The sequence below is a fragment of the Leptodactylus fuscus genome, chromosome 9 (assembly GCF_031893055.1).
Source record: "Leptodactylus fuscus isolate aLepFus1 chromosome 9, aLepFus1.hap2, whole genome shotgun sequence".
NCBI classification, from domain to species: domain Eukaryota; kingdom Metazoa; phylum Chordata; class Amphibia; order Anura; family Leptodactylidae; genus Leptodactylus; species Leptodactylus fuscus.
The window spans coordinates 42,779,170-42,792,024 of NC_134273.1; the positions used below are offsets into that span (position 1 = coordinate 42,779,170).

Here is a 12,855-nt window from a genome sequence, read left to right on the forward strand (position 1 = left end):
TTTCCCCATTTCTCAGATTTATATTGTGTAACCAGGAATTGCCAACTCAAAAATATACTAATTAAAGTGAATGATGCGTGCTCCAATGTCTTTATAAGCTCACATAAGCATTTTAAGGACTCATGCACACAGCTATATTACTGCTCCATTTTGTACTTAGCATAATAGAAGCCATAGGGATCCAAGTGCCCTCTACTGTACCTGCATAGGTTAATGATTTCATATAGAAAAATAATTCATCAGACTCATTGCTTCTAGCAGGCAATATGAGCATATAGAGCCCTACACTAAGAAGTTGTTCAGCACCTATCACCCGCTCTATACGCCCCATGCACAGGGTTCTATTGTGTGCATAAGCCATAAGGATCTATTCACACCATAGGATGTAGAATACTGCACATCTGGAATTAAATATTGTATTGCAGTAGACCAGATTATCAATAGACTTCTTTAGAGCAGAGGTATACCATAAATTTTGGATACAAAATAAAGCAAGTCTTGAGATGCCCAAACACACATGAGAAACGCCTGAGTTTGCCCTAAAAATTACTTGTTAGGGGTAAGCTTAAAGGGGCTCTATCAGCAAAATCATGCTGATAGAGCCCCACATATGCGTGCATAGCCTTTAAAAAGGCTATTCAGGCACCGTAAATGTTAAATTAAACTACCCCCCCGTTTTAAAATAATAACTTAAAAAAGAATGTGATCTACTTACGGAACGTGCACCCTGGGCGGGCATTCAGGGTGCGCCGTCTTCTTCTTCCCCGCCTCTTCTTCCTCTGACGTCTTCGGGTCCCGTCCTCCTCCGGCGCTTGCTCGCGTACACTGATAAAAAAAATTAGCCCGGGCGCATGCGCAGTAGCACGCGGTCTCTACTACGGCTACTGCGCATGCGCCCGGGCTATTTTTTTTTTTATCAGTGTCCGCGAGCAAGCGCCGGAGGAGGACGGGACCCGAAGACGTCAGATGAAGAAGAGGTGGGGAAGAAGATGAAGACACACCCTGAATGCCCGCCCACAGTGCACGTTCCGTAAGTAGAGAACATTCTTTTTTAAAGTTATTATTTTCAAACGGGGGGGTAGTTTAATTTAACATTTACGGTGCCTGAATAGCCTTTTTAAAGGCTATGCACGCGTATGTGGGGCTCTATCAGCATGATTTTGCTGATAGAGCCCCTTTAAGGAAGCGTCATGGTAAACTTTCATCATGCATATGGAACTGTTTATTTGGAAATTACTTGTCCATGGTGTCATCTAAGGAGAATGTGATCAGTTACCATGCCATCTCATGAATCTCATTTGTCTACGGAATCATGGTAAGGACATTTTTCATCTGATTAATAATATGGGATGTCCAATAAGCTCCATGCACATAAATTGGATCTGCGCCATATTATGAAGCCATGTCAGTCATATGGCCTTATAGGGATCAATAAAAACTATGACTGTGAACATGGGATCATTGATATTAAGTCTGTATTCTACATTTTACTATAAAACTGGAATAACAGCCAGCACAAGAACCAAACATGTTCACGTCCATGGTTTTATAGGTGCTGTGTTAACTGTACTGACTAGGGCTATCTTTTATGCACTCTTGAATTTCGACATGCCCAATCTTTTCTTCTCACAGAAGATGAGTTGCTGGAAGAGTGTCTGACAGCAGCTTACTCACCTCTCTCCATTGAAAAACACATAATGCACACTCGGCCACGCCAAACTTGTTGAGGCATTAATTAGTGTTGAGGGTTCAAGTGCAATTATGTGAGCAGTTCATGGTGGGAGCACTGTAAAGATGGCATGCCCTGGGGAAAGGCTGATCCATTGCTCTGGGGTCTGCTGTTATATTGATTCATTTATACCACTCTGCTATCGCTTCCATGACTGTATTCACAATTATTGCAGGCTCTTACTACCTGTGGCATCTGACGGTCCCAATTCATGAGCACAGCTGAATTTGGGTATCATATTCTGACAGGGTTTAGATTGGCTGATGGGGGATAGTAAGAAATATAGCAATCCTGACCTGTTGATTTGAGTGAGGTAAGGTGGCAAGTGATATCCCTGTGAGATGTTTATTAGTTCCCTGGCATCAGTGGTATATTGAAAGGGGACAATATACAGTACTTGTTGTATTTGTGGGGGTAGATGCCATGTCTTTTGGGGATCAACTTTTAAGATTACCAATAAAAGTAAATTATCTTATTTTTTTCTGTTGGGGGTAGAGAATTATAATACTTTGATAATGAAATTTATGTAATACATACCAACATTAGCAACGTAAAGTTTGTTGTTCACAATTAACACCACAATGACCATTGCTCCCCCATAAATTTCCTTCTCGAGTGTGTTAAGTCGCTCTACAATCTTCTGATACTGGCTAGGGAGTTGTTGAAGTACTGCACCCTAGAAACCAGGGAGGAAAATAAAGATGAACAGATGAAATTAATAAGTTGCAAATGTTTTCTTAAATGATACGACATTCTTTACAGGTACAGGACAATATAGATTATCATTCACTTGTAGCTTTAAAGTCCCTTTAGGGCTAGTTCACACGTGAACTGCCCGCGCGGGTTTTGACACAGAGAGAGACGCAGCGAGCCGCGTCTCTCTCTTGTCAAAACTCGCCCGCCGCGACCATCGCTGTCGCGGCTTAACCCTCTGCTGTCGGCTCAAATGAATGAGCCGACATAGGAGGGAGCTGCCGGGGGCGGAAGCCACGCGGCTGAGCCTGCGCGGCTTCCGCCTGAAGAAAGGACATGTCCTTTCTTTTCTCCGCTAGCGGCAGCCCGCCGCTAGCGGAGAAAAGAAGCCCAGCGGTCTCCATAGACCACCATTATAAGGGGAGGTTTTGGACGCGAAATCCGCTGTCAAAAACCTCCCCTTATACTCACGTGTGAACTAGCCCTTAATGACAGCTGGTAAGTGTTTAGTTAACCAGTTGCTTAGTCCAATACTTATTCAGCACTTTCCATTAGATAGGATGGCACCAACAGCTGTCTCAGAATGAAGACAGTCTATGACACAGTTACATACGATTCTCACTATATGTGAATAACCCTGTGCAATTGAAAAAGGAGTGTTTGTTGCTGGCAGCATTGTTAGCTTTGCTATGAAGGGTTAAGCACATAAACAAAGTATAATATATATATATATATATATATATATATATATATATAAAAATTGTACGTAGGTATAAGGCTAAGGCTACACATCCACTTTGGTCGCAACTCTGGTTGTGCGATCAAATATCGCTGGATTATCTTGTGACTCCTTCACTAATGTTAGAGAACATTAATTGAAACCTCCTAGTGCCGCCTCCACAACTTAAGAGTTGTAAAAAAAAAATTAAACTATGTTCGACTTGAGGTTTCAGTCGTGGTACCTTTGGGGTTGCAATGTGATTATTTGCTAACTTTAGTGAAGGAATCACAGGGCAACCCAATCTTTTTTCGCTCAACATTAGTTGTGGCCATAGTCGCTGTGAGACCCCAATCTTACAGCTATTACACAATAAAAGTAGCTAATGTGACCATAAGTATAAGCAACCTGCTAAATTATTTCCGGGTGCTTCAAAAAGACAAAAAAAACCTTTTATTCCTGCAAAGGAAAATAAAATCTAAATAAGTAAATATTCAACATTCAGCAGGACGTACCTCTGGTAGCTGAGATAGAAGGCTTGTTTTTTCTGCTAAGGAATCATCTATAGACTCAAGGAAACTTCTTTCAACCACATCAAATGCCTAAATGAAACACAATTTTGGATGATGAAGAACTAGATTGGTAAAACAGAACATTAACCACCTCTCAGGAAAGTTATGATAGTAAGAGGAAGTTTACACAACTCAGACGAGATTCACTTTTTTAAGATTTAAATGGGTTTTTACACCATACATTATATTCGGTATGTTGTAAACATCTCAATTTCTTTTACTCTAAAAAAAGGGTTGTCTCATTAAGAAATTTTTTTATGGTTAAATCCAGCCCATAATTAACCCCTTAAAGATACAAAAGCGTGTTAAGGACCAGGCCTTGCCTTTCAATACTGTGACATTTTAAACGGCAATAACTAGGAGACGCTTTAAGGGCCCATTCACACGGGCACAGAGGGGGCGGATTATGGCGCGTAACCCACGTCATAATCCGACCCCTCACAATGGTGGCCTATGGAGACCGCTAGCGTTCCTTTTTCCAATAGCGGCATGTTTCCAATAGCGGAAAAAAGAAGCGAGCTGCCCTTTCTTCAGGCGGATTCCGCGGCTCATTGAGCCGTGGTGTCCACCTGGCAGCAGCAACCTCCGGAGTCGGCCCATTCATTTGAACCGACTCTGGAGGGGGAAGCTGTGACTGTCATGGCAGGTGGATTTTGACCAGAGATTAATACGGCTTCCTGGACACCTGATATACCTGTGTAGCAAATTTGGTGAAGATCAGTCCAGTCGTTTGGTTCACATGAAGAACAGACAGACGGACAGACACTCATTTTTATACAGGGTGGCCATAATATAACCTCAGGTGTTTGGAGTCATGTGCTGGCTGACCCAATGGACGGAATTGCCTGAAAATTTGTGTGCTAATCAAGGCATGGGGAAATGGACGGCATGAAAAAACAACAAAAAAAACAACCTTAAAAATCATCACCAACTGCTTCCTCGTGACAATGACACCCGCATGACATTTGCATTAATGTTTCTGGCCAGAGTGGAAGTGGATACCAATTGGCCATGGAATATCCTGTGGAACGACGAAGCGCATTTTTACCTGAATGGAACGGTCAACACAGAGCTGTCGCATATGGGCCACCGAAAACCTGCGTGCGCTTCCCCTTTAGAATTGAGATTATAGGCAGACATGCTATAGACAGGTAAACAGACTGCTACATAGTATAGTGAGTTCAGTCTATAGACCAAACCCGTTAATTTATCCATGTCTGCTAATACATCATTATTGGCTACTTTAATAATAATAATACATTTTATTTATATAGCGCCAACATATTCCGCAGCGCTGTACAATTTGTACATTCTGTTCTTTTCCCCTAGATACTATCAATATTGGCTTATATTTGTATTCTCAGCCCATAGATACATATATGCTTTAGTGTGTGTATGGGGATATTTATGCCAATATAAACAAGCACAGTCAATCTATTGCCTATATTGGGAAGAATCTTTTACCTGTCCATGCATGTCACCTTAATATCAGGTGATATTTATAAACAATTGTGACATTAGTCATATGAGACCAGTCTGATGATTATAGACTATATGGGATACATACTGTATATTAATAGGCTTGGATGACATCATTCTGAGCTTGTCCAGATCTATCCCATGTTGATGTTTTAATACACACAGGGTTTTTCTTTATTTTAATAGACACTAATTAAAAGTTATGTTTTATTTACTCTATCTGTGATATGTATAATACAGAGTAAAGTGCTCGTCAGTAACATTTATAATTTCTTTAAAAAGGCTGCAGAGCGACAAAGGCTAATGTAAACCTGGCACCTTTTGCTAATTTTGGATGCCCACTGATAGGGCAAGCAATCTGTTCTCAACTGACTTTATAATTTTATGTGTTATAATCTTTAGGCAAATACCCAATTGACAACATACAATTTGTGCATATTCCTCATCCACCTATACAAATCTATACTTAAGATATGTTACAAATTTTGATCCCATCCTCTATGCAGTTAAATAAACCCCATTAATGTCATTAATGGTACCAACCTGTAACAGCACTCTCTGAACTTCTACATCTGTGACATCTGAATGCACCTGTCCCAAGAGGAGTTCAGCTGCCAACCTCTGACCAACAAAATTTGTGGCTCTAGTGCCATCGTAGCCATTGAAAACTCCATAAAGATATATATTATTTTCTCCTCTGTAGATAATAAAAAGTACATTACAAATTATGAGATTAATAACCAGTTATATAGTATAGAACGATTAAACAGAGACCACCTATTATTTCTAACATGGCATGGTGAAGATGTTGTAGGACTGCAGGCAGCATATAAGAGAGCTGGGGAACCTGAGCAGGTTGGCATGCAGCTTTATTCTTCTTGACAGAACGACAGAAATCAGAAAAGTGTGAACAGAGCCTTCTTCAACACAGTTATCTCCTTTAAAATGACTAAATATCTCAGTTGACAGAAAATTAGAGTGGACATTGAAAGTCCCCTGGTTACAGCAGTTTGTTCAGAGTGTAATATTTTGGGTTCACACATAATAGATGTAATCTGATATTTAATCCCCACAAAACCAACCTGAACTTGAGCCAGTTGTCTTCACAAGGATGCTCTTCTTTTGCACTTCCATCTGAATTGTAGGTCCTATTTGTCGCTGATCCTACACCAGATAAATGGCAGAGGGGTAGGTCATCTGTCCAGCTCAACTGTTCCTGTAAAAATTCCAGATTGAATAAGCTCAAGCAACCAAACAGGAAAACATACAGCAAGTTATGCAAAAGTGAAAATTGTGTTTCTAAATTTACAAGAAAGCAATTTTTGTTAGGTAGCTACAATGTGGAATAGCGTTCACCATAGAATACGGGAATGATGGAGACAGCTGAGCACAACACTCCATCAGACCATAGAAGGGGTGGTCCCCCACTCCCCCCAAAAAAATCTCACCTGCAGTAGCCAATAATGACACAGTTCTGAAGACTATCATGGGGCCACTGGCCACTCTGGATAGATGGGGTTTTAGCCACTGTGCAGTGAACCACAATGGGTGCCCGTACCCTCAGCGTGTCCTGTATACAGCAATGTCCCTCTATGTCTAATTACAGAGCTGGTGGACGAGAATGTCCAGACAATCCCTTTAAACTAAAGGCAAGGAATTTAAGTGACTCTAGTGCCACACAGCAACTTTGGTCATGACTCCTGTCGCATACCCAAAGATTGTCATGTTGCCCTGCACTACTGTAAGTTAGTGGAGTCTCATTGCAACCTAGGAGATGCTGTGACAAAGACTTTTAGTCCTCCCAACCCCCCCCCCCCCCCCCAAAAAAAAAAAACAAAAAAAAACTGTATTATTTCTGAAGATATTACCAATTAAAAACACAGTTAACGTTATAGTGATACAAGAGCTGCATATATGTATACTAATATCTGTAGAATCTTGTCTTTCATATTACACCAGATCAGGCTTAATGACATCACAGCAGGGAAGGCTAAACCCAGGGACTGCTGATCTTCCCCGCTGTGCTCTGTAAATATATTCATTGTAGCTACCAGGGATCTAACCGTATATTAGTAACAAAATGTATCCAGTGCAGGGAAAGCAAATAGCCAATTTAAAGGGAACCTTAGGATGCTATGTGACACTGAACCACCCCCAGCGCCCAAATAGCCAAGTGGCAAAGCTGTCTGTACCAACGGTGGGGAGGAAAAACTAACATAAAGAGTCTCAGTGGAGTCTACTCTGGTGCCTCTGCAGTTACTGACTGAAGCCAGAGAAGTATACCACTGAGGTCTGGCGCATGTACAGTGAAGGTGTGCTCACTCAGGCCTCACCAACTGCACACACTCAATGAGTAAAGATACTAGGTTAGGCTATGCTCACACCTGCACTGGAGTCTCCAGCTGAAAATCAATTACAGTTCTAAAACAATGGACACCCGAAGGACCCCACACTAGTCAATAGGGTCCGTCTCACTTTGTGTGTAACTGGTTTTATTGGAGTCCACCAGTATATTGTTCTGGTTCTCCAATTGACCAGAACAATGGTTAGGCGACACTAGTTTGAACTTAGAGCAAGTATAATTTTTTTTTTTTTTTAATACAGGGGTGGACAGCTTTACAACCGAGATATTTGTGACCTTAAATGCATCTTCCCTTTAAAGAGGACCTTTCACCATTTTGCCCACAGGCAGTTCTATATACTGCCGGAAAGCTGACAGTGCGTTGAGTTCAGCGCACTGTCGGCTTTCCTGATGTGGGCCCGGTGTGAAGAGCTTACGGTCCGGTACCGTAGCTCTTCTATGGTCAGAAGGGAGTTTCTGACACTTAGCCAGAGACGTCCTTCACAGCACAGCCAATCGCGCTGTGCTGTGAGAGCCGGGAGGAACGCCCCCCTCCCTCCCTGATAATGCTCGTCTATGGACGAGTACTACGAGAAGAGGGAGGGGGCGTTCCTCCCAGCTCTCACAGCACAGCGCGATTGGCTGTGCTGTGAAGAAGGACGTCTCTGACTGAGTGTCAGAAACGCCCTTCTGACCATAGAAGATCTACGGTACCGGACCGTAAGCTCTTCACACCGGGCACAGATCGGGAAAGCCGACAGTGCACTGAACTCAGCTTTCCGGCAGTATATAGAACTGCCTGTGGGCAAAATGGTGAAAGGTCCTCTTTAAGGTTCATAACAATTTACAGAAAACATTAAAGCGATTCAATCATTAAAATGACATTTTTTCTCAATAACACGTAGGAATAGCCTTCTTCTACCGTTAGATGTCTTCTCCACACCGCCATTCCGTAGATAGCCCGGTTTTCTTCAGTATGCTAATGAGTTTTCTCGCCGCACTGGGAGCGGGCTCCAGTGCTCAAATAGCCGACTGCGCATGTCCGTGGATGTCTTCAGTATGCTTGTGTAAAGCGGCCACAAGACAATGGCCACAGGCATGCAAAGTCGGCTCTGCCCAATGGCAGAACCGACTGCGCATGCATGCCATTTGAAGCCAGAAGAAGTGACGGAAGACGACATCATGGGGGGCAAGCCAGAAGAAGACAGAGGCTGGCGCTAGAAAATTTTCTCACAGTATTGAGGATTCCCCCAGTGCTGCGAAAAAACTCATTAGCATATCGAATAAAACCAGAATATCTACGGAACAGCGGCGCGGAAAAGACATCTAAAGGTAGGAGAAGAAAAGCCTTTCTTAAGGCTATTCCTACATGTTAGGGAGAAAAAAATCCATTTTAATGATTGAATCCCTTTAAGTGGGATCTCTAGAATTAGTAAAACATGGCCGCTTTCTTCCAAAATCGTAGCCTCACCTGTTCACAGTTTCTGTATTACAGCTAACCTTTATTGAGGTGAATGGGGCTGAGCTGCAATACCAGACACAACCAATGGCCAGAAGTGGCGCTGTTTTTACATTTCCAATCTTGGACTACAAGGTTACACTGGCATCTAGTGTCTGACATTGGAACACATCAGCAATGGTTTGATTCTAAATGGTTCACAGCTAAAACCACAGACAAACTGCACCAAATAACCAAAATATTCTAAAATGCACGAGACTATAATCCACAAAGTCCAATATGGAAGTTCCACAAGAGTGTCCAGTATAGACGGCATATGTGCGCACAGCTCTGGTAAGAGCCACCTATACACATAAGTACACTGCTGCTCTCATTAAAGCCTCTGCTCACACTACAGACACCTCACTCTGCCCCATTATCTTCCTCCTCAGCATTCCTCTACAGCCCCTCGTACACCCTCTTACATTCTGCATCAGGTTTCTCCTCAGCGCGGCCATCTTGGACCAGAAGTGACGAGCCAGCTGATAGCGATCACGTGACTAAGTTACCCGAGCACGGTATTAGTGCGGCCTCTAGTGGACAAAATACAAAATGACGCAGATCCAATTTTATTACATGATTGGAAGTCTCCAGGCGTAACATCCATCCTCACCAAAACGGATCGATGCTCACCATGTGTAAGATGGATCAATGATCACCATGTGTCCCTTCCATTTATAAAGTCTCTCCTTCACAGGACTGAAGTCGGGTTTACTGTATTGATCTGCAGGGTAATAACTATGTTCGTGTACACATGTAATACATGCGTAAAATAGTAGTTTCTAAGGAATAGCAATTTATATACTGCCCTGGTGCCAGACAGTCCCTGCATAATATATAGCACTCATACAGCCTTTGTATAACCCAACAAAATACAATAACAAATACCAGGACAATTTTAGGTGTATGATTGATCAGAATGACTCCAGCTAGATAAATGTGGGCCATAGTGCTTACCAGAGGTGTAACTGGAAGTTTCTGGGTCCCAAATGCAAAATGTGTAATGGGGCTCCCGAGCACAGGTGTGAACCTAGAAAAAGGCGGGAAAGGAAAATGAAAAAGGTCGCTGCATTTTTTTGAGCCAAAGTCAGGAATAGATAGAGCAGAAGGGAGAAGTTAAGTATTTCCTATATATTTCCCATTTCTTTTGTAGCCTTTCTTGGCGTTGGTAAAAAAAAACCCGATGCATTTCTGCAATGTGCCTAAAGGGTTACAATATCTCTCCTGTACGTTATAGCACAGGGGGGACGAACATGTCCAAGTGGGCCCCCAACTTAGGTATACAGTGACCATATAATGATAGATATCGGTTCTACACAGGACTCTGCAGACGATTTAGGTGAATGCAGGAAAGTAACATTTAGTGACTTACAGGTGACGTCTCTGACTAATCATTCACATCTCCATTTCATTTCTCTTCCGTTTGGGCCGCCATGGCCACTTCTTTCAATCTCTGTAAAGTTTGCAGCACAGACATCTTTGGCTCCTCTCTTTTCCAGGCACCCGACCACATTGCCCTCACCTGCACACCCATCCTGCTGCTACCCCCAATTATAACATATAATGAATAATACCCCCAAGTGCAACTTTATATTAAAGGGATCCTATCACTCACACACAGTTTTTTCTAGGTACCACATCAGAATAGCCTTAAGAAAGGCTATTCTTCTCTTACCCAATCTGTGCCCCGGGTAAAGAGCTTTCGGTCCCAGTACGGTGGCTCTTTACAGTCAGAAGGGTGTTCCTGACATCCTGTCAGGTACGTCCTTCTTCACAGCAGTGCCTATCGCGGTGTACATTGTGAACGGGGAGGAACGCCCCCTCCCTCTGCTCACAGTGCTCATCCATAGACGAGTATTATCAGGAGGGGAGGGGGCGTTCCTCCCCGCTCACACTGCACAGCGCGATAAGCGCTGCTTTGAAGAAGGATGTACCTGACTGACTGTCAGGAACGCCCTTCTGACTGTAAAGAGCAACAGTAAAGGGACTGAAAGCTCTTTACCCAGGGCACAGATCGGGAAAGCCGACAGTGCGCTGAATCCAGTATATAGAACTGCCTGTGCCCCAAACCATGAAAGGTCCTCTTTAAAGGGGATTTTGAGGACTTCAGCTCAGCTGTCATTTCACAAGTCACAGGACATGTCATTCATCAACAAGGACCAAAATAGATCATGTTTCCAATCTTTTTCCACTGACCATTGGTCCATGGGAAAAGAAAGGACATCTACATGCAAGAGGTTCACCTGTAGTCTGTGTGTAACATGGATGTCACGCATCCACTAAAAACCCTTAAAGGCAATGCAAAAACTATGAGAGGCAATTTATAGAGCCACCCCTAGTGACACCACTCCCTTGGCATGATCCTCCACAATCTCACCACCTGTTTTGCAGCCTAGTTCATGATCTCAAGTTTGCTATTTCACTATTGTATAATACATTTCCTTTGGATTTCCAAAAAAGCAATAATCCACTCTGTTATGACCTCCTGATAAGTTACATTTTTTCAAGCACCCAGTTACTTTTTTTCTATATAATAGTTTAATGACAATTAACAGAAAACCAGCATTTTTTGTAGAGAGGTATGACCAGTCATCTCAAGGACGTAACTGGGTTCCACCTATCATATGCTATTTAACTAATGTTTTCTTATGTGGAATAAGGGCTTGCACCAAAATGTCACCTCCACCCGTCACATATTGATGACCTATCCTGGTGACAGCTTCTCTTTAAGACCCACTTGAGCTTGTCATTTTTTCTCAAGAACAACCTGTTGGTGGAGGAAATGGAGAATATGGAGGGGCAAGTTGAAGAATTGGTTCGTGTGTGTGAACGTGTGACTATAAAAAGCAAAGTGTAGATTTGGACTACAAAATGAATAATAACGATTATTTCCACTTTTTAAATCATTATTTTTATTTAGATAACACACTGTCAGAGAAACTAATCTCGCATAGAACATGTAAGCAAAGGCAGACTATTATCATATATATTGTGGGGGAGGGGATTAGCAGCAGACTCAGACAGTCAGAGAGAAATAAAAATTCAGCTTCCAACAGGGTTTTACCCTGTACATTTAAATTGGAAAAACTGGCAGAAAATAAGCAAGCCTTAATTTTAGGCAAAACAGTAACAAAAACTCCTGCTCGTCTGAGCTTCTAACTAAACAGGAAATATCCTAACTGTACATGTGGCTTGCTTCAGCCAAACTGTCAACACACAGGGCAAAACACTAGCAGCAGCTCAACCAGGAGTCTCACCTGTCTTCACAAGTTTTGGCTAGAACTGAGCTCTCTCCCCAGGAACTGCTCAGGAGTGAGAATTTTCCAACCTTCTATAGGCCTTTAAAGAGGACCTTTCACCACTTTGGGGCACATGCAGTGTTATATACTGCCAGAAAGCCGACAGTGCGCTGAATTCAGCGCACTGTCGGCTTTCCCGATCTGTGCCCGGTGTAAAGAGCTTACGGTGCTGGTACCGTAGTGCTCTATGGTCAGAAGGGCGTTTCTGACCATTAGCCAGAGACGTCCTTCTGCCTCGCGGCGCCTATCGCGCTGTGCTGTGGAGCAGGGAGGAACGCCCCCTCCCTCTGCTCAAACAGCTCGTCCATAGACGAGTATTATCAGGAGAGGGAGGGGGGAGTTCCTCCCCGCTCCACAGCACAGCGCGATAGGTGCCGCGAGGCAGAAGGACGTCTCTGGCTAATGGTCAGAAACGACCTTCTGACCATAGAGCACTACGGTACCGGCACCGTAAGCTCTTTACACTGGGCACAGATCGGGAAAGCCGACAGTGCGCTGAATTCAGCGCACTGTCGGCTTTCTGGCA

The 12,855-nt window shown here is 43.0% G+C and overlaps 1 protein-coding gene across 1 annotated transcript in view; it reads right to left on the reverse strand.

Annotated features, from left to right (window-relative positions):
• TAB1 (TGF-beta activated kinase 1 (MAP3K7) binding protein 1) overlaps positions 1–9,529 on the reverse strand; it is a 31,562-nt gene extending 22,033 nt beyond the window's left edge. Inside the window, exons 1-5 of the mRNA XM_075287815.1 lie at positions 9,456–9,529; positions 6,274–6,407; positions 5,735–5,888; positions 3,656–3,742; positions 2,267–2,405 (exon numbers count right to left, since the gene is read on the reverse strand). Of these exons, the coding sequence (XP_075143916.1) occupies positions 2,267–2,405; positions 3,656–3,742; positions 5,735–5,888; positions 6,274–6,407; positions 9,456–9,488 (547 nt within the window). The 5' untranslated portion in view covers positions 9,489–9,529. The remainder of the gene's footprint in view (positions 1–2,266; positions 2,406–3,655; positions 3,743–5,734; positions 5,889–6,273; positions 6,408–9,455) is intronic.
• Positions 9,530–12,855: the final 3,326 nt, after the last annotated feature.